The sequence below is a fragment of the Rhinatrema bivittatum genome, chromosome 2 (assembly GCF_901001135.1).
Source record: "Rhinatrema bivittatum chromosome 2, aRhiBiv1.1, whole genome shotgun sequence".
Classification (NCBI taxonomy): domain Eukaryota; kingdom Metazoa; phylum Chordata; class Amphibia; order Gymnophiona; family Rhinatrematidae; genus Rhinatrema; species Rhinatrema bivittatum.
In genome coordinates, this window is record NC_042616.1 from 246,630,244 (window position 1) to 246,650,150 (window position 19,907).

Consider the following 19,907-nt stretch of genomic DNA (forward strand, 5'->3'; position numbering starts at 1 on the left):
GAGGCAGGCGTAAATACCGAAACAAAGGTAGGGTGGGGGATTTAGATAGGGCTGGGGGGCGGGTTAGATAGGGGAAGGTGGGGGGGAGGGAAGAAGTGGGAGGGAACGGGGAAAGCCATCGGGGCTCCCCTAGGGCTCGGCGCGTGCAAGGTGTGCATGTGTGCACCCCCTTGCACATGCCGACCCCAGATTTTATAACATGTGCGCGGCTGCACGTGCATGTTATAAAATCGGGCGTAGATTTGTGCACGCCGAGTTATGCGCACAAATCTACGCCCGCGTGAAGGTTACAAAATCTGGCCCTATGTGTGCAACATTTTGAAAATTCACCTGTGAGCACATGAGCAGCTGCACAACAGCAGAACATGCATCTGCATCTGAGAAAGTGTCTGTATCTGTGTCTGAGCAGGGCCGGCGTGGGACTAAGTGGCCGCCAGAAGTGGGTGGACGCAAGTCATGAGAGATGTCGCGGCAAGCGAGAACTACAGTTCTACATATGAAACAATGGGGGCTTCTCCTTTCCGCAACTCTCTGCCTTCCTCCCTCGATCTTCAAACTGGTACCAATTTGTCATGAAGAGACAATAAAGCACTGCAAGAAATGTCTCCTCCAGCTATCTCAGTTCTGCCAGCTCTGCTGGGCCATCACTTCTTGCTAGGCATAGTTTGAAAAGAGTATCACCATCATCTGGGGGGTGTGTGTGTGTGTACACTTGCTATTTGGTAGTTAAATGCCAATTGAAAAACAAATTCAAATATAGTAATTGCTGTGAAATTTGGATTGAATGGGAGTTCAAAAGATAGATTCAGATTCAGAAAACTTTATTGGCATGATAATTTGTAATTGTTGCCGAAGTAATACCAAGTGGTTCAAAAAGAAATCTCATACTTTTGAAAGGGGTACAGTAGTCATAAAAGGTTGAGAATCATCCTTTTAGAATATCCCACCCCCACTTTGGAAAATAAAGACCATGGTGCAATAAATAAAGTCTCTCCATTCCTTAAACAGGAGACAGTGCTGCAGTACAATCCAGCTTCCTTCTGGTGGTGCTAAATGGTTTTATTTATCTTCATTTATTTATTTAATGCTTTTCTATACCGACATTCATGACACATGTCATATCGTATCGGTTTACATCGAATAAGGAAAATACACATTAACTTAAATGTAGCTAGGCGGCTACTGATAGGGAAAAGAGAGGAGGTGAGTTAAATGACCAGGGACCTTGGAGGGTAGAAAGGGAGTGAGGAGCTAAGGACCAGAGAGAAGATGTATATCTAACTCGATTAACAACGATACGTGGGGACAAGTGACTGAAATTAGATATTACTACTAGAGGTGTGAATCGTGTGATCGATCGTCTTAACGATCGATTTTGGCTGGGGGGGGGAGGGAAATCTTATCGTCGTGTTGTTTTTTTTTTTAAATCGTTAAAAATTGTAAATCGGGGGAGGGCGGGAAAACCGGCACACCAAAAAAACCCTAAAACCCACCCCGAACCTTTAAAACAAATCCCCCACCCTCCCGAACCCCCCCAAAATGTTTTAAATTACCTGGGGTCCAGTGGGGGGGTCCCGACACGAACTCCCTCTCTCTCTGGCCACATCTGCGTTGAGAAATGGCGCCGGTGGCCCTTTGCCCTTATCATGTGACAGGGCAAAGGTAGCGCCGGCGCCATTTTGGTTCCTGGCTCCCGACGTCATGCGTGCAGGAGATCACCCCCGGACCCCCGCTGGACCCCCAGGGACTTTTGGCCAGCTTGGGGGGGCCTCCTGACCCCCACAAGACTTGCCAAAAGTCCAGCGGGGGTCCGGGAGCAACCTCCTGCACGCGGGCCGTATTGCCAATCTTCAAAATGGTGCCGGCGCTACCTTTGCCCTCACTATGTCATACGGGCGCCCTCAGGGGTGCTCGTATGACATAGTGGTGGGGGATTTGTTTTAAAGGTTCGGGGTGGGTTTTAGGGTTTTTTTGGTGTGCTGGTTTTCTCGCGCCCTATTTAACGATACAATACAAATGCCCTTGACGATAAATCGGGGGCATTTGTATTATATCGTGCACTCTAACGATTTTGGACGATTTTAAAATTATCTGATGATTCACATCCCTAATATTTACTACATACTTAGATATTACTACACAATTAAATATTACTACAGAATTAGATATTGCTACAAAATGCAGGTGAAGTATACAGTATAAAAGCTGAGTTTGACTTTAGAAGTTGAATCTGCTGTCACCACAGATGTCAATCATTTACTTGTTTTCTTAGGATTCCTAATAAAGTTATGGAGTCATATGGAATGAATTTCATAAGGGTCTCAAGCAACTGAAAGCAAACATCTTGTCTCAAAATTACAATTTTAGTTTTCCTGGCACAAAATATTGTGGGCTGTAATAATGCTGAGGTATAAGATGCACAGCTATGATTTACTCAGTCATTCTGGATAGGCTAACCGTGACCCGGGCAAACTGGGAAGGGCTCTCAGATGAAGCCTGTAATGACTATTTCAGCTACAAAAAGTGTCCCTTTATGTGCCAGAATGCCCTTATGGATTCAAAGTACTCTTCCTGCACAGGCAAGAGTTGAAGCCTACTTCTCATTGCAAATTTAGCTCTGCTTTAGTTTGCACATGGTACCTTTAAAATTCAGAAGGCTTTACTTTTAAATACATCTTATGTGACCATTCTTACCTCGTTCTGTCTCACAAGTTTATTTTAGCATTAGGTGCCAAAAAGGACTGTAGGAAATGCAAAAATAAAGCACTGTAATCAGCAAACAATGCAGAGGCATTTACTCTAAATCTACCGCTGATGTCCACCCAGACACTTGTGTTGGTGCAATATTTTCTTTTACTCCTGGGTTATTGATTATTTTCCAAGTCGATACAGAATTATGGTATGTTTCCTGGAGGAGATAACAAGCGTTCCTGCCATATATCATATTATTGCAGTTTGGAGGAAGGAGTCACTTCTTTGCCCGATTAAGTTTACAGCATTTTGCTTCTGAATCTAGATCTCCCTCTCTTTTTCTTTTTTTGTCTTTTTCAGGAATCACCAAACGGGGGCTTTTATTCTGAAAGAAACCTCTCCAATGAATGAAGCTCTCCTCACTTTGCCAGCCTCTCTCTCTCTCTCCACCTCTCCACTTCTCTCCTCCCCTTTCCCCCCTTAAAGGGAGGCTGGACTGACTGGAAGGCGACTTTGAAAGCCAGCGGCTGAAGTTTTCTAGGTCCACCTTCCAAGCTGTGGCACTGCAGGGTCTGGGAGCAGGGGGAAGAGGGCTTAATCGCACCCGATGGAACCTGTCCGCACACTCCGAGGCGCGGGGATAAGATCAAGGTTGGAAAGGCGCAAGACCTGGGTGGGAGGCAGTTCTGCCAAAAATGAGGCTGAAGTTTGACAGAGGCTTGAGCAGGAAGGAGTTGTCAGGAGAATTTGGGAAGGAGGCATAAGTAACGATCACAAGTTGGCAATTAGATAATTAGATACAGAACTGCCGGGGGCGGGTTTGGGGGCTGTAGTAGTGGGATTAAAGTTGCCGTCCCGGAATGAAATCATGCGATTGGGATTGACAAGAATTTAACAAAAAAAAAAAAAAAATGGAAAAAACCCCCCCAAAACCTGTTGAGAGCTACGTAGCTTCGACAGCTTTCCCGGGACTACAGCTGTAAGAAAAGCGCCGTAAAAACCCTGAGTACTGAGGAAAGGAGGTGGAATGGATACTGTCTGTCCATGAATGTAAGCAGCACGGGTGGCCGAGAGAACAGAGAAGCTGCCCTGCACTGCGGAGGGATGGTAAGATAAGGTTACCACATTCATGCAAAAACGTGCACTCGCTTGTCCCTGTCTGCAAGGAGGAATGCTTGAGCTATAGCCACTGTCAGCGGTTCCAGGTAGCACCCTGCTGCAAATGTACATAATCCCATTCTCCCAGCCGCCCCTCTAGGGACTGATGTAATAAGGTGCACTGAAGCTGCCACGGGTTTGTGCGCGCCTGTTTTCCTGTGCAAAGCCCTCTACGGGGATGTAATAAGGCTTTTATGCGCAGGAAAAAGTGCGTACAAGCGCGCTTACAAACCTGCGTTTTTTTTTCCTGCGTGAATGCATGCTAACGGCATTTAGCCAATCATAGGCAATGCAGGGAGCCATGTTAATGCTAGTGCAGGGTTTTTTTTAATGCAAGTTTTTTATCGCCACGATCATGGCTCGAGTTAAGTGTAAGCGCCGACTCCGGGGGGACCTGTGTCGGTGTCCGAGCATCCTGAAAACCTCCTAGCTGAACACCTATCTCGGTGTCGGAGTGGCCAGCTTAGCAGGGCACTTTTCTGGGTGACCAAGCATATACATTTGCGACAAACTAAGCGCCTAGCTCAGCACCTGAGTGGCAAGATTAGCTAGGCACCTTCCTGGGTGCCAGAGCGTCCATATTCGCCCCCGGCTGAGTGCCTATGTCATCACCCGAGCATCCAGATTGGTGCCCAACTGAGCACCTATCTTGCTGCTATGCCAGTGTGAATTAGCATCCATGAAAATATTTGCCATGTTTTCTGCAGCACAGTTATTTGAAATATTAAAAATATTTTCCAGGGTCATACTTTCACTTAATAGGCAGACCCATTTGCTCACTCGCTTTTTTTGCGTGGATTATTGGTGCAGGTTTTGAGTGCGGATGCGGCCGCTTATTTACATAGGCCCTTACTGTGCTTGGGTACGTGCATTTTTCCCGTATGTGCGCGGATTTCTGCTCGCAGATCATTTGCATAATTTATGGTTTTTTACATCCCGCGGAAGCTGCATCTTCAGCCATGCACGGTGATCAAAACCTGTGCTCATAAGTAGTAGCGCCTGTTTTGCTGCGGGTCTTATTACATCGGCCCCTATGTGACCTTTAGCAATTTACTGAACCTCCTTGTGTTCAGACTTGGATTGTAAGCATCCAAGTAATAAATGTTCTTTACTGGGAAGGGTTCATCAGTTTTGGCTGACATGAATCCCTGCTGTAAGGTGCGTTGCATATGTGGAAATCATTCTGCCTGCTGTACAATGGGGTCTGTTATGGGATAGTGTGTTTTCCAAATACTTTAGCTTTGTGCATGCCATGACAGCAGTGAACCTAATTTATAAGGCAGGGCATTCTGGATATGATCTCAAGCTTGCAATTTTTCTGCTAAGTGCTCTTTTTTATACTTGCATTTTGCCAAAGAGAGCCTCCTTCTGGAGTTTATAGGATGCTGAAGGTACCCACAACATATCAAGGTGTGCCTGGAAGTTCTTTTCAGTCAGGCCGGTGGTGCCCAATACAATATTTCTGTATCTTTCTGCCACATTTTCTTGGCTGTGCATGTGGTTTTCTGATTTACCATAAAGTGTGGTTGTTAGGGTGGCCGACTGTTCCAGATTTTCAGGACAGGTTAATCCAGTCCTGGTTCTACTCCCCTGCATGCAGGTACTTATACTCTTGATTTTCTGAGGGAATGCAATAGGGAAATCAGAATAAGTCCCAGCATGCAGTGAGGTAAAACCAGGACTGGATCAGCCTGAAAATCTGGAGCCAGATGGCACCCTAGTGGTTGTCTAACATCAGGCGTTTAATCAGTTTGGAGAGGACTGCCTCAGGTGACCACAACTTCTTCATTCTCTTCAGTTCTTTCAGGGTCGTGACCCCAGTGCTTTTTTTGGATCCCTGATGTTATAGTCATTACATAATTTCCAGTGGATGAACCTTGCCAGCTTATTATGCCTTTCTGTATATAGGCCTTCTGACATGAGCATGGCAAACCCAGAGAGACAAGATGTGTAACCATTTCCAGCTTTGCAGAATCCCTCTTTGCCTTATTTTCACCCTGCTGGTTTTGGACCATCTTGCTCATGGTCCGCTTTCCTGTGCTAGATTTAGCATGCTCTCATCTTTAGGCCATTCCTGTGTCAGACGCTGATCCGTGTGCTTTTCCTGAATTGCCTCTTTCTGTCTCCCGCTGTTGGCAGATATCTGCTGTCTTAACGCTCCTCTCTTGTTTTCACCGGCGCACCCTGGAATTCCGTGAATGCACTGTGACTCTCCAGGAAGAGAAGGCGAGCTGTGCTGAGGATCTGAACTTGCAGGCTCTGTTCAATGCGGATCAGGACATTTGGCACTGTCCTTTTCCTGAGGGAGGGTTTAAGCGATTAGGATCCCGCCATTTTTCCCACCTGCCTCCAGTGCCTTTTCCCTCCCCCCCCCCCCCCCCCCTGGACCAGCCCTCTGCCCTTATGTGGACTTGAGCAGGTAGGGGATCCCTGTGCTTTCCGGGCAGGGAGGGGAGAGCGAGAAAGAGAGGATGAGGGCTGGCCGTAGGGCAATTTCTGTTTTAAAAAAAGGAAAGATCGGGAGGGTGGTGGGCACGGATCTGGGAACCAAAGGGCCATTTCTTTTATAAAAGGAAGCCTGGGGAGATTATGAGGCAAAGGGTATTGGGGGTGGGGGGAGACTCTTGGCACTTTCTTTTGTGAAATGAAGCATCAGGAGGGTGAGAGCAAGGGGCTGGGGGACCCTGGGGCCATTTATTTTTTTTAAAAGGGAGCATGGGATGAAAAGGATGGGGCCCTGGGACAACTTGTTCCCCTGCCTTTGCAAAAATGTTTTTAAAGGACTTAGCTGGTTAGTGCCAGATTTGCAGCACGAACTGACTAACTTTCACTGCGTAACCTCAGTCACACTGAATCTAGCCGAAAGGTTACCTAACCGGTTAAATTCAGCTGAACATTCAGGTGAAGCTCAGCAGCTGTAATTAGCCGGCTATCATACCCCCTCTTAGAGGATTTTTGAATATCTGCCGCTTTGTGTGCTAAAACACCAATTAGGATGTGTTATTTGCAATAGTGTGCACTATTTGCTGCAGTGTTTTTGCACATACCATTTGTGAAATGTATCTCCTTTGCAAAGAATAAAGTTTCATGCGTAGCTTTCTGCCTGCAAAAGTTTATTCAAATCAATAGTTAATAAGCTGCTGCAATGCAAAATCATACAAAGCTCATTAAAAAAAAAACCCCCACTTCCATGAGGTGTATTTATTTATTTATTTTAGACGCTTTTATATACCTAGAGGCCTTCACTCCGGTTTACAGGTGAAACAACGAATTAGAATTGCGAAAACAACTGGTATAACAATAGAACTGGTCTAATAACAAGGCTGGTATAATAACAGATTTGGCATTCTATGGTAAAATAAATATAAAATATAATGTATAATAACTGGTATGGTATCATAAAATGTTCTATTAGAAATGGTATAATAATATTACTGATTTAATAGCATAAGTGGGAGGGTTATCGCAACGAATACAGAATGGTTAAGGTTAAGGGTTTATGTAGCAACAGATAGGGATTATCGTCGGTTGTGGAGGGATGTCAGTTGTAAAGAGATTAACTCAACGTAGTAGCATTTAAGTATCAGTGATAGAATGCGGTGTCCTTTGTGGAGTGGGTGATTAGCCGATCCCGTCTTTGAAGGCTTGTCTGACGAGCCAGGTCTTGAGATCTTTTTTAAATATTTTAGTGTTATTTTGTAGTTTTAGGTGTTCAGGTAGTGAGTTCCAGAGGAGGGGCCCTGCTATAGAAAAGGCTCGGTTTCTTACAGTGGTAAGTTTGGCGGTTGAGACTGATGGTATGCTTAGTTGTGATTTGTTTGATGCTCTCGTGTTGCATTGAGGGATGTGTTTCTGGATAATGTTGTTTAGGCTTGAGCTTTCACTGCTGTGTAATGTACTATGTATAATGGATAGTGTTTTATATTCAATTCTCATTTCTACAGGTAACAAGTGTAGACTTTTTAGCACCGGAGTGATGTGGTCGTTTCTTTTGTGACCGGGGAGAATTCTGGCTGCTGCGTTCTGTAGTAATTGGAGAGGCCGTAAGGTGGTTTTGGGTAGGCCTATCAAGAGTGAGTTACAGTAGTCGAAGCTACTTTTGAATGAAATTTCCTCTAAAAATATCTTTTGCATGCTACTTTTCTATCAGATTCATTTGCATGAATAGAAAACCTAAATAGCGAACACTGAAAGGCACATTTTACATGAGCTTCATTATTACTAGAGATGTGAATCGGAAACGGCGCCGGCCATCCAGTACTCCCTCCATGTGACAGGGGCCGGCCAATGGCACGGATACCCTGTCACATGGTAAGGGCAAAGGGCCATCAGTGCCATTTTGATTAGTGGCAGCCGACGGCCCGGGAGCGGGAGATCGCTCCCAGGACCCCTACTGGACCACCAGGTACCTGTAAAATGTTTTTTGGGGGGGTCGGGAGGGTGGGGGAAGCAAAGGGATTAGTTTTAAAGGCTCGGGGTGGGTTTAGGGGTTATTTTTGTGTGCCGTTTTTCCCGCCCTCCCCCAAAACAATAAGAGAACCCCCACGTTCAATATCGTGGGGTTTTCCTATCATTTCAGGGGAGCCCCCGATTTCTGACGATTTTGAAAATATCGACGATATTTTCAATCGTCCGAAGCCCGATTCACATCCCTAATTATTACATATGCTATGGGTTTTCTTTAATGTAGAAGTAACAGTGTATGCAACATTATATGCATGGCAGAGTAGCCTGGTGGTTAGATTAGCAGGCGGGAAGCTTAGGGTTCAAATCCTGCGTACACTCTTGGTGTGTGACCTTGGGCAAATCACTTCACCCTCCATTGCCTTGGGTATAAATTTAGGGCCGCATTTTCCCCATAGACATAGAATGGGAGAAAAGCTTTAGTAAATTAGGTCCTTAGATTGCACACCCTCTGGGGATAGGGAAATACCTAGTGACCCGAACATAATCCATTCTGAAGTATCAAAAAAGCTGGAATATTAATACAAAATTATTATTATAAATAAAGTCAATATAGAAATACAGTAAACAATTAAACAATATGGGCATACAGGTAAGAAATAATTCTCTGCCCAAAAGAACTTACTAAGTAGGTGAAAATGATGATAAGTGACAGATAATTGCATAGGATGCCTTTAGTAGAGAGATGCAGGGGAACAAGTGAGTGAAGACTGGGGAACAGATGACTGGAAGGGGTCAAAAAGCACAGAGGGAGCAATAGAGAACTGTAAGTGGTGTTGTGTTTGGCCGGTCGCGGGTCCGTCCTGTGATCGGCTGCTCTTACCTCCTGCCCCAAGTCAGAAGGGGCCCCCTGACTCCGTGGCAGGCCCCCAAATGAAGACGTGGCAGGCTGCTGCGCTAGAAACACCGCTCAGCCAAGCGGGGTGTCCCTAGGCACGCGTGCAGCTCAGCTCAATTTAAAGGGCCCGTGGCACCCGCAGATGACATCACAGAACCTCCACTACTTAAAGCCTGCTCAGACCTGCCTCAGATGCCTCAGCAGTAGGTCAAACTCCTCGGAGTAGCTGTTTGCCTTGTGATTCCTGGTTCCTGTTCCTGCTTCTGTTCCAGTGCCTTCTCTTCTATTCCTTCCTGTGTCTTTGGCGTTCCTGCGTTCCTGTCTTGTGGTCCTTCGTCCGTCTTCAATGTCTTCTGCTGTTCCACCTTGCCTCCTTGCCTCTCAATTGACTTCTTGGCTTGACCTCGGTTCAGATTCCCGGCTTGTCTTTATTTGGATTCCTGGCTTGACTTCGGACTGCTTCTCGACCACGTTTGACTTCTGCCAGCCTTGTGACCTCTGCTTGCTCCTTGTCTTGCTGTATTCCATCTGCCCCTGACCTTGGCCCGCTCTTGTCTCTGCTCTCTGCTGCCTGCCCCGACTTTTGCTTGGACTGACTTCATTTTCTTCCTGTTGGCTTCAACCTCTTCTGTGATGGATTCACCTCTTCACAGAGTCCCGCACCTAAGTCCAGCCGGCCTCAGCACCTGAGGGCTCAACCTAATTGGAATGAGGGCTGGTATTGGTGAAGTTCCTGTTGGGCCTCTGCTCCAGCCAGCTCTGGCTGCCGACGGTGAGTGACATCAACCTCACCTCGGCCCAAGTATTCACTTTTGCAACAGGTGGAAAGTGCCCATAATAAATGAATTCAAGAAAACGAATGCAAGAAGTATGACTTTAGACAGGACTTAGAGCCTGGCTGAACTGGAAATTTAAAACAAGTTTAGGAAGTAGGTAGCAAAAAGGCTTTAAAGACTGGAGTGGGCTGAGGATATTGTATCAGAGAAGAATGAGGCCTTTGTATGCATGGGAAGAAGCAGCGTGAAAGAAAGCTGAGCCGTAGGGATGGAACATGCTGAGCGGCCCCCCCCCCCCCCCCCCCGATGACATCAAGCTGACCAACCTACTTAAGCAAGGGCCTCGCAGTACTTCATCACCTCGCAACAGGTCTCCTGCCTTAGCTGTGCGTGTTGCCTTTGAGTTCCTGGTTCTTGTGTCCTGCATTCCCAATTCTTTGTCCAGCCTTGTCTCGTCCAACCTTGTTTGTCCAGCCTTGCCTTGTATTGCTTGTTTTATCCATTGTCTTCCATGTGTCCTCATCCACCCTTGGCTTGACTTCCGGATCTGACTCTTGCCTGGACCTGATCATCCTTGTCTGCCATCTGCCCCAACCTTGGCCTGTCTCTGACTCCAATAGTCTGCTGTCTGCCCGCTTGCCAGCATGCCATTGGACTCTTGCTCTAGCTACTGCCCTAGGGACTTGCTTAAGATCTGCCAGCCACCAGAGACCAAAGGCTTAACCTGCGGGGGAAGTGGCTGATGTAGGTGAAGCTCCAATATGTGCTGCCAGCGTAGGCCTCGTAGGTTCGCCTATGAGGCTGTGTCGACTATGCCACAGTACAAAGGATTCACACCCATGCTACCCTTCACAGGGCTCAAGTGGCCTGACAAAGTGACCTCCCCCTCCCCAAATGGGCTGGAGAGAACCCTGTCCCACTGCCTTTGGGTAGGTACCTCTGAAACCCCACCACTTGTTACCAATTTTCCCCTTAGGCCTCCGAACATCCGCCCACTGGCTTCTATCTTGCCTCTGCCCTTCCCGAACTCCACCCTTTGCCATATCTTAGCATCCCTGGTGGGTTAGTGGGGCCTGGAGTCCCTCCACCGGCAAAATTGTGCCAGCTGGCTTCTGTTTTCCCTATACCCTTAATACATTATATATATAATCTAAGCTGGGTTAGAGGGAGGGACTGGCAGGGATTTGCTGTCATTGCTAGACCTTACTTCTGAAAGAGGCTGACAGCTAAAGAGCTGTACCAGTCCTAGTTTTATCCCATTGATTGCATGAATTTGTAATTCTGACTTTCTTAGGGTAATCAATGGGAAAATCAGAGCTACAAATCCATGTGTGAAATGCGGCAAAACCAGAACTGGATTCATTAGTTCAGTTAACTATGGTGAAGTGCAATGGAGACATTGGAGATAGGATTCCATAGTTGCCGCTTCCATGGGTTCCACACTGGACCCAGTTCATTTCTCTGTGGTCTCACTGGAAACTGGGCACAGCAGCACTTCCTACAACACCTTCCCAGCGCCGCCTCCTCGGCACCTTCTCCACTCTCAAACTCAGACATACCTGAGTGACACAATGGCGGGCACAAACACACAGGTCACAAAGAAACCACAGACAAGAAAAAAAAAATCTCATACAATGGACAAATGCAAAGATTAAAAAGCTAAAGTCAAAGCACACTAACACAAAAGATATTTCCTCCCCTTTATAACCTTAATAAAATGTAATTCTCTCTGCAAATCCTTGTTTTCTGCTTACCCAACAGACTGATCAGATATCAGACCTGGCTCTGATTTATTTGGATGTTGTTTGCTACTTTGCAGGTATGCAAAAGCATATTTGCTGATTTAATTCTCATGCAACCTCCAAAACAATCTGAGTAAAAAAAAAAAAAAATCATCTCCATGTAATCCCTGCTCTATTCATGTTAGATCATACGGGCACATCTGGATCCAATGGAGCCATCATATATCCCATGCGGCTCTTGGTTTGGGGGGAGGAGAGGGAAGGCTTCCTTTAGGACTCTTACGGCTCTGGACCCCTGCATCTCCAATAACAAACACACAGCCACACAGGTTTGGGATTGTTAAAAAAAAAAATAAATAAAATTTTGCTGAGGAACTTGTGGCATGACAATGATCTGACAAAATGTACACCTTCATCTGCTAACATCCGTAGCAAAAATAAAAAAAAATCCAAACAGTCACAACTTCACAGTTCCTCAACAGCATTTTACTAACTAGCAAGGTCTTCTTCTGACTCCCGGACAACTTTCAGGATACTATTTAGTTTGGGACTCCCTTCTTCTCTACTGGAAAATGCAGGCAGCTTCCCTCACCAAGCATGAGACCCTATCTCACTCCTGTGGTTTCTCTTCTGATAGACATTAGGATACATTCCTGCCACCTCTCTCCTGATTGCAGAACCTCGTCAGCAGCAGAACACACACTCCCTGGAAGCTGGACTAATCCCAAGTGAAATTCCAGTCTTCTCAACTTAATGTGCAATCTCCACTGGAACAAATAAAATGATGAATATTCCCCTTCACTAGGAATCAACACCATACCAGAGTCCTGCTCAGAGCGTGATGGCTGCTGCAAGTACTTCTTGTCTCTCTGTCCTGCAGCTCCAGTGATTCTATCTGTGAGTCTTGGACTATCTGTGCAGTAAATAAAACAAGCACATTTAAATAAAACTAACTTGACGGAGAACCTCTGCATCTACTGCTTGAAGATTCGAGAAAGGTGGGGGGAGGGAGCAGTTTTCTTGACGGTTTTGTTGTGTATACTGTTCAGGATTATTGTGTCTATTAAAAATCAATAAAGAAAGATTAAAAAAAAAAAAAAAAAAGCTTAGAAACTTCTGGGATCCTTGAGTTTGTTACTCTCCAAGAGGGTAATTTTCAGAGGTGCTTCTGTGGGTAAAGAACATAAGAAGTCGCCATGCCGGGTCAGATCGAGGGTCCATCAAGCCCAGCATCCTGTTTCCAAACAGTGGCCAATCCAGGCCACAAGTACCTGGCAAGTACCCAAACATTAAATAGATACCATTCTACTAATGCAAGTAATAATCCATGGCTATTCCCTAACTCAGCTTGACTAATAGCAGTTTTTGGACTTCTCATCCAGAAACTTGTCCAAACCTTTTGTAAACCCAGCTAAGCTAACTGCTTTAAGCATATTCTCTGACAACGAATTCCAGAACTTAATTGTGTGTTGAGTGAAAAAGAAGTTTCTCTGATGTTTTAAATGTGCTACTTGCCAACTTCATGGAGTGCTCCCTAGTCCTTCTATTATATGAAAGAGTAAACAACAGATTCACTTTTACCCATTCTAGTCCTTGCATGATTTTATAGACCTCTATCATATCCCCCCTCAGTCGTCTCTTCTCCAAGCTGAACAGCCCTAAATTCTTTAGCCTTTCCTCAAAGGGGAGTTGTTCCATCCCCTTTATCATTTTGGTTGCCCTTCTCTGTACCTCCTCCAGTGCATCTATATCTTTTTCTTGAGATGTGGCAGAATTAAACATAGTATTCAAGATGTGGTCTCACCATGGAGTGATACAGAAACATTATGACAGCCACCACTTTATTCACCATTCCCTTCCTAATAATTCCTAACATTCTGTTTGCTTTTTTGACCACCGCGGTACACTGAGCTGTTGATTTTAATGTATTATTCACTATGATGTCTAGATCGTTTCCTGCAGAGATGGCCTTTTAGAAAATTGTGCAGCTGAAATGTGCATAAAACTGTGCACAGATGGTCCATGCGTACTTTTAGGAGAGAGACTGTCCTGGAGTGGAGTCTGGGCAGAGTTGAGATTTATGCGCATACTTTTTGATTTAAAAAAGTATGCACTTAAATTCTTTCAGCAAAACTGTGTACACTAAATCGCAGGTGCAATTGTGTATGCATTGTTTTAGCAAGATAATTTTCAAAGCAGATTCACATGTGGAAGTCCACTTTGAAAGTCAGTGTAACTTATGCACTTATGTGCCAGCTAACTTATAACATTTTACTCACGTAAAACCTTAGACACCTCTCAAAGGGGTGTGTCAGAAAGACCATTACACCTACCCTGACCTCATGGCTGTGTGTCTGTGAAGATAAATACTCACTTGTAAGGGATAATGTTAGGGTCCTATTGCTTGTAAAACAATCAAGTGCTCGAGGTTAATGAAGTAGACTAAACACATTAATGACAGCACAAATAACACATAGACCTTAACTCAAGGTTCCTGAAGTAGAGGATTTCCGTCTTTTTATGGGATCCAGTGTTTTGAACTACTGCATCCCTCTGGCCATCAATGTTAATGTTACTTCAACAGTGGTTTGTTATGGATTTGAGATTATGTGTATTTTTAAGGTGCCTAGATGAACCCCAGGATTTTAATTTCCTGACCTGCTCATTGGCAAAATATTAGCCTGGTAATTTTTTATCAGGGCAAAATGTATTCCAGGGGAGTGGCCTATAATTATCCAGGTGATGCCGAAATTCAGTGCTGGCTGGATAAATGTAGCTGGTTAAGTCTGCTGGGGGAAATCACTGCCCTAAAGTCACCCAGGTAACTTAACTTCAGGCAGGTATATTCAGTAGAATTACCCGGGGAAATCCTGCTGAATATCCTGAGTAATTTAACTGAGCAACTTCCTGCTTTCCCTGCTGCTCAACATGGAGCTCAAGTTATTTAGTTCAACATAAATGTATGACCTGTAGTTTATCTGTTGACCTCTGTTTCTGCGCATCTAAGGGGGTAATATTGTAACAACCTGCATGAATAGGAAGGCAATAACGTGCCTACTTTGCTTTTGAAACTACCCGCCCGTGATTACACCTGCTAATTTGTGCACAGAATTGTTTTCCTTTTCCAGGAAAATGCACCCCCATGCTTTTGAAAATCCAAAAGTCTGCACAAAAGTGCTAACCCCTCTCTAACCCTGCCCTGGGAAGGCCTCTGCTCACTGCGGGTGAACTCTCACGCACGTGTATCAGATGGGCAATTTCTTAACAGGCCTTTCCATGAGTAAAGCGCTGCCTTACCTGTAGAAATGCCTTTGAAAATTACTCTCCCTGTGAACAAGTTAGCCCAGTGTTTCGGTTGACCTGAGTTTCACGTTTACTGAAATTGTTCCGTCAACGCCTGGGGGTGGAATGGATGTGCATGTGTTTGCTGGGTTCCAGAGGGAGCCGTGGCCTATGAGGCCCTCGACCGAAACATCTCTTTCCAGACGACGAGGTTATAAATGGTCGTGGCGGTGAGGGAATAAAAATTGCGGGTGGCTGCGACCGAGGACTCGTGACACCGTGGACCTAGATGAGCTTATTTCTGTTGACATGGAAGTCTAAAGTAGCAGTGAGAAGGATGTGTGATGGCACTGGGGTGGGAGAAGCCGGAGAAAAGAATACATTTTTTCCAAATACGCTTCGAAGAATGGGGCTATAACAAGCTAAAAAAAACAGTACTTAAATCAGAAAAGCATCTGAGCATAGGAAGTCAAATTGCTAACTACATATGTACTGCGCCTTTCTTCCCCTCCTCCCACTCCTGGAATGCCTATTCCCTTTAAGCTGAATTTCACTTTTTTTTTTTGTTTTTTAATTTCATGTTTAAGCATGGACACAGTCTGAAAAGAATTAGTCTGCTTGATTTAGGACTCAAGCTTTTCTGCAGTGCCCTGGAAGTCCCGCCCATGCAGATGGGGGTTATAGTATGCAGTCTACAAATGCAGCACATGTTCAGCTGCTTCCACACTCACTGCTCAGATCTTCCGAATATCCAAGATGTGTTTGCATGAGATAAATTTACAAGCAGATCCTCTTTAGAGGGGAAAACTCATGCTTTGTAAAATTCTGAAACATGGAAATTAAAGTATATTACTGCTTATTTACCCACTCGTGCTGTTGCAAAAATCATATTTTAAACATGATGATAATAATCCCTAGTCCACCCCACAACCCTCTCTCAAAAGAATCAAACTGTTCCATGTTGATAATGCAGAGGTCTGAGCACAAGCAAAATAAATATGCTGGTTTCGGCTCTGAATTTGTAAGGACTAAGCAAGTTGAGCCTGGATGGAAGAAAACCATGGAGCCCTGGAGTTTGCAGATAGTGCAGCTGGTGACCTGATAGGGAGGCGCTGGTCGTTATGTGCCAGCACTAAATCTGTGGCCCAGTCAGCTGCCAGGGGGCACAATGCTGTTGAGTGTGTTGGCTTTTATTTAATATCTTGCACCAAGCTTCTGCCCACTATGTGTAGAATAAAGTCTCACAAGATTAGGGATGCTACCACGGTATGGCTACATTGCAACCCAGGTTGCCTCTGTCCTTTTGTTTTGTTTATATCCCTTGCTAAGTACTGTAAACATGTAATTTGACATGTGCTGCATACAGTTCTGCCTTTGGCAGCAATATGTCCCAGATCAGTTCACCTTCACTCCAAGCAAATACAGTCTAGGCATGGATGTGGACAGGTATTGCTGACGAGTCAGTCTGTTTGGTATGGAGACGAGGACAGAAAAGAAAACTCGTTTAACCTCAGTAGGTAGGTACATCTTAGGTTAAAAAGGGATTCCAGAGTAGGAGTGGTTTCTGGCTTTATCATACTAGATATATCATCTCCTATCATTATGGGTTGTCTATTCAGCTAATTCTCATGCTTTATTGTGTTGAGCAGAAACATTCTTCCCTAGTACAAGAAGGCGCTTGTGATCACTAAATCCTGTTTTGGGTGGAGAAGAGAGACTGGAGTTTACTCCTCTGGCATTCAGATAAGCATTGTGGCTGTAAGGACTCAGGTGTTTCAGAAGCATGTCAGGAACATTAATGGGGGAGGGCGAGGTAACTAATGCTCCTTATACAGAACAGCCTCAAAACAGCTATTATAAGCAACCCTGTCACAAATTATTTTGGTAGGAAGTAAAAAAAAAGTTAACAGAGAACATTTTGCACATAGAAACTGAGCATTGTTTTACATGCATGGCACAAATAGGGCTTACCAACTAATTTTCTTTCCTTGAATCTTGACAGATTAGTTCAGACAAATGGGAATTTGTCCCTCCTACCAGCAGATGAAGACAGCGTGCAATATTCTCTCTAACATCCCTCCCTATATAGGCTGGTATAGCAAGAATGGAGTCAGTAGTCTTTTGCCAAAGCTAGTCACCTAAACTCCACATACCTCTTCTCCTTCTTTGATCCTACATTCCCAGTTTCTTTCTTTTTTTTCATTCAAGCAGAAGAAGTAAACAGAGGATTTAGATCTCATTAAGTGAGCCCTTTTGTTTGAGCCTGGATTTGCTCTTCTTTCCTTTCCCAGGGTGCATTGCTCCTCTGGCACCCTTTTCATTTCCCCTTATTTTTTCCTCATTTTTTTTTTTTTTTACAAAGAACCCAAAAGTTAACCTGTTTGCAATGTTATATGTAAGGGTTCTGCCCAATGGTTCCTGTTTAATTGTAAACCGATACGATGTGTGAACGGCTATCGGTATAAAAAAGACATTAAATAAATAAATAAATAAATCCAAAAAGGAAACCTATTCAAATTTATAATAACATAGGTGTGTAAGAGTAGCCTAATGATTAGAGCAGTGGGCTATGACCCAGGGAAGCAAGGGTTCAAATCCCACTGCTGTTCCTTGTGGCATTGGTCAAGTCACTTCACCATTCATTACCTCAGGTACAATACTTAAATTATGAGTCCCACTGGCATGTGGTGACATTTTAAGTAGAGGATTCAGTAAATGCACAACATCCCCCTCTCTGCATGATTACATTCCTTTTCCTTTCCCTCTCTTTCCCCCATCTCCTAGCATAATTGCCTAATACTCCCTCATCCCCATCCCTTCTTGATATAATTATCTTTCCCTGTCCCCCATTCCAAAGAGTGAGATTTAACGTCTCAGTAAATGAGACTGAAGGCCAGAGAATCAGATTTTTCTGGTGGTGTGTCTGTGGTACAAATCTGGAAAGATTTAGAATTGTATTGTTTTGCCAATGAAAGAAGCAAACAAAATGATATTTAACTTTATTTAATTTCATTTATATTGCATTTCTTTTATACCGCACAAAAATCCCCTAGGTCCTTTCCTCCCCTCTTCCCAACATCAACCTAGATCCTCCCCTTCCTCCAGCTCCATTCTAGCCCTTTCCTAATAACAGATTTTACATGAAAAACTACATTCATAGTATTGCCTTTTGAGGGAAAAATATAACTTACAATAACATGTATATTATATTTACATTCAGTGCTGTAAATATAAACCAGAAAACCTTGTAAAAAATAGATACTTCAAACCTATATGGTATTAAACCCATTGTAATACATATTGGGTGTGGGCTTGGCACTCAGAAAGCCAAGAGTAAACTGAATTACAGTTATAATTTAGCAAACATCCCACACCAAAATAGCACTAACTGCCAGCATTCAAACAGTAACAATCCTACCTATGAAAAAGCAACACTGCAAATATTACACCAGGCCTTAAAATACCAATACACCTCCTATTGGCAAAACAGAACAAGCCAGGCTGATATAGATCCCTATACAGAAACTGCATGCTAGCAGAATACCTCACCTCAGTCACGCAAGCAAAACACAGACCCTCCCCAAATACAGAATAGAGATAACATAAAAGTATAAATGAAAACACACTCTCTAACACATGTTCATTCACACACACATGCTCGGGCTCACAGGCATGCTCACTGACTCATGTACTCTCTCAGGCTCACACACATGCTGACTGCTCTAGAACATAATACACCCTTGCACTGGAAGGTGCAGATTGGAAAACAGAACACTTTGGACTGCTACAGATCCTGACACAGAAACTACACGCTAGCAGAATACCTCATCTTGGTCTCACATGCAAAACACAGATAGACCCTCACCAAATACAGAATTGACCACAAATTAGAAACAGGAACAGTGAGACAAAAGTTGAACTGGAAAACAAACAAACAAACAAACAAAAAAAAACCTCTGCCAGTATTGTAGTACCAGAGAAATAAAAACAAATGCATTTTTCCTGATCTGTACACAATAGAAATATTCAGAGATGCACATTTCCCCAAAATGACAGAAAACCAAATTCTTCCCACGTTCCATCTCAAACAGAAGCAGCAGCTCATCCCTTTCCAGCCCTCCCAGTCCCCAGTGGTCGAGTTCCTCAAACCCCCCTCTCCCCTCCTGGTCCCGGCAGTCACTGAGTTGTTCTCAAGCTGAGAGACTGCTGGGGGGGAATGGGGAGGGTCTCAATCCCCTTTCCCTCTCCCCCCTAGCAGTCTTCCTAAACCAGGAACCTCCCCCCCCCCCCCAAAGTCCAAAATCCAGCAGACATTGTGACCTGAGTCTGTCAAACTGTCTTCATCAGATCAGACTCATATACTGAGGATCCTAACAGAAACGGCCCAATAGACTACTCCTGCTCTTCAGCAGCCTCTTCCCCCTCCTTTCCTCATGGGTGCAGTCCATGCAACTCTACGAAGGTCCTGCACTCCCAGGTTCCAGTGCTTCTGCTGCAGCTTATCACACATAGGGTAGAAGGCAGGAAGCCAAAGCAAGGTCCTGCCTTCTGCCCTGTTCTGTGTTATTTCTTCCTGCAGTGCTCTGAGTGCTTGCCCATGATAACAGGTCTGGGCCATTGCCTGCCTCCATGACTGGCTCCTCCACAATTCGGCAGCCACCTGTTCTGCAGCTCTGCTCCTTCTTGTTGGCCCCCTTTATGGCTGCTGTATTCAGGGTACAACACTGCTGCAGGCTGTCTTTTCCACTGACTTATGGCTACGCAGGTAACTCAGAGCAGACCAGAAGGAAAAAAAAAGCTTAGGGCCGGGGTTTCACTGAATACCCTGAAGGCCCTGACTGCACGCCACCGTTCCTCGCTTCTCCAGATCTGCTGATTCATCTCAGTTTGCTTGTGTTTCATTATGTTTTCCTGCTTAGTCCTGGATGGCGCACCAGCAAGTATCAGTAACCCCCT

At 44.7% G+C, this 19,907-nt stretch overlaps 1 protein-coding gene across 3 annotated transcripts in view; it reads left to right on the top strand.

The window, feature by feature from the left end:
- Window positions 1–3,186: 3,186 nt before the first annotated feature.
- GASK1A (golgi associated kinase 1A) overlaps window positions 3,187–19,907 on the top strand; it is a 64,863-nt gene continuing 48,142 nt past the window's right edge. For 2 of the 3 annotated variants that reach the window (XM_029589371.1, XM_029589370.1), the window contains exon 1: window positions 3,187–3,798. Coding sequence is in view for 1 of the 3 variants with exons in the window: in XM_029589370.1 (XP_029445230.1) it covers window positions 3,736–3,798 (63 nt within the window). In the remaining 2 variants the exon portion in view is untranslated. The remainder of the gene's footprint in view (window positions 3,799–19,907) is intronic. The other variant, XM_029589373.1, reaches the window with a different exon arrangement.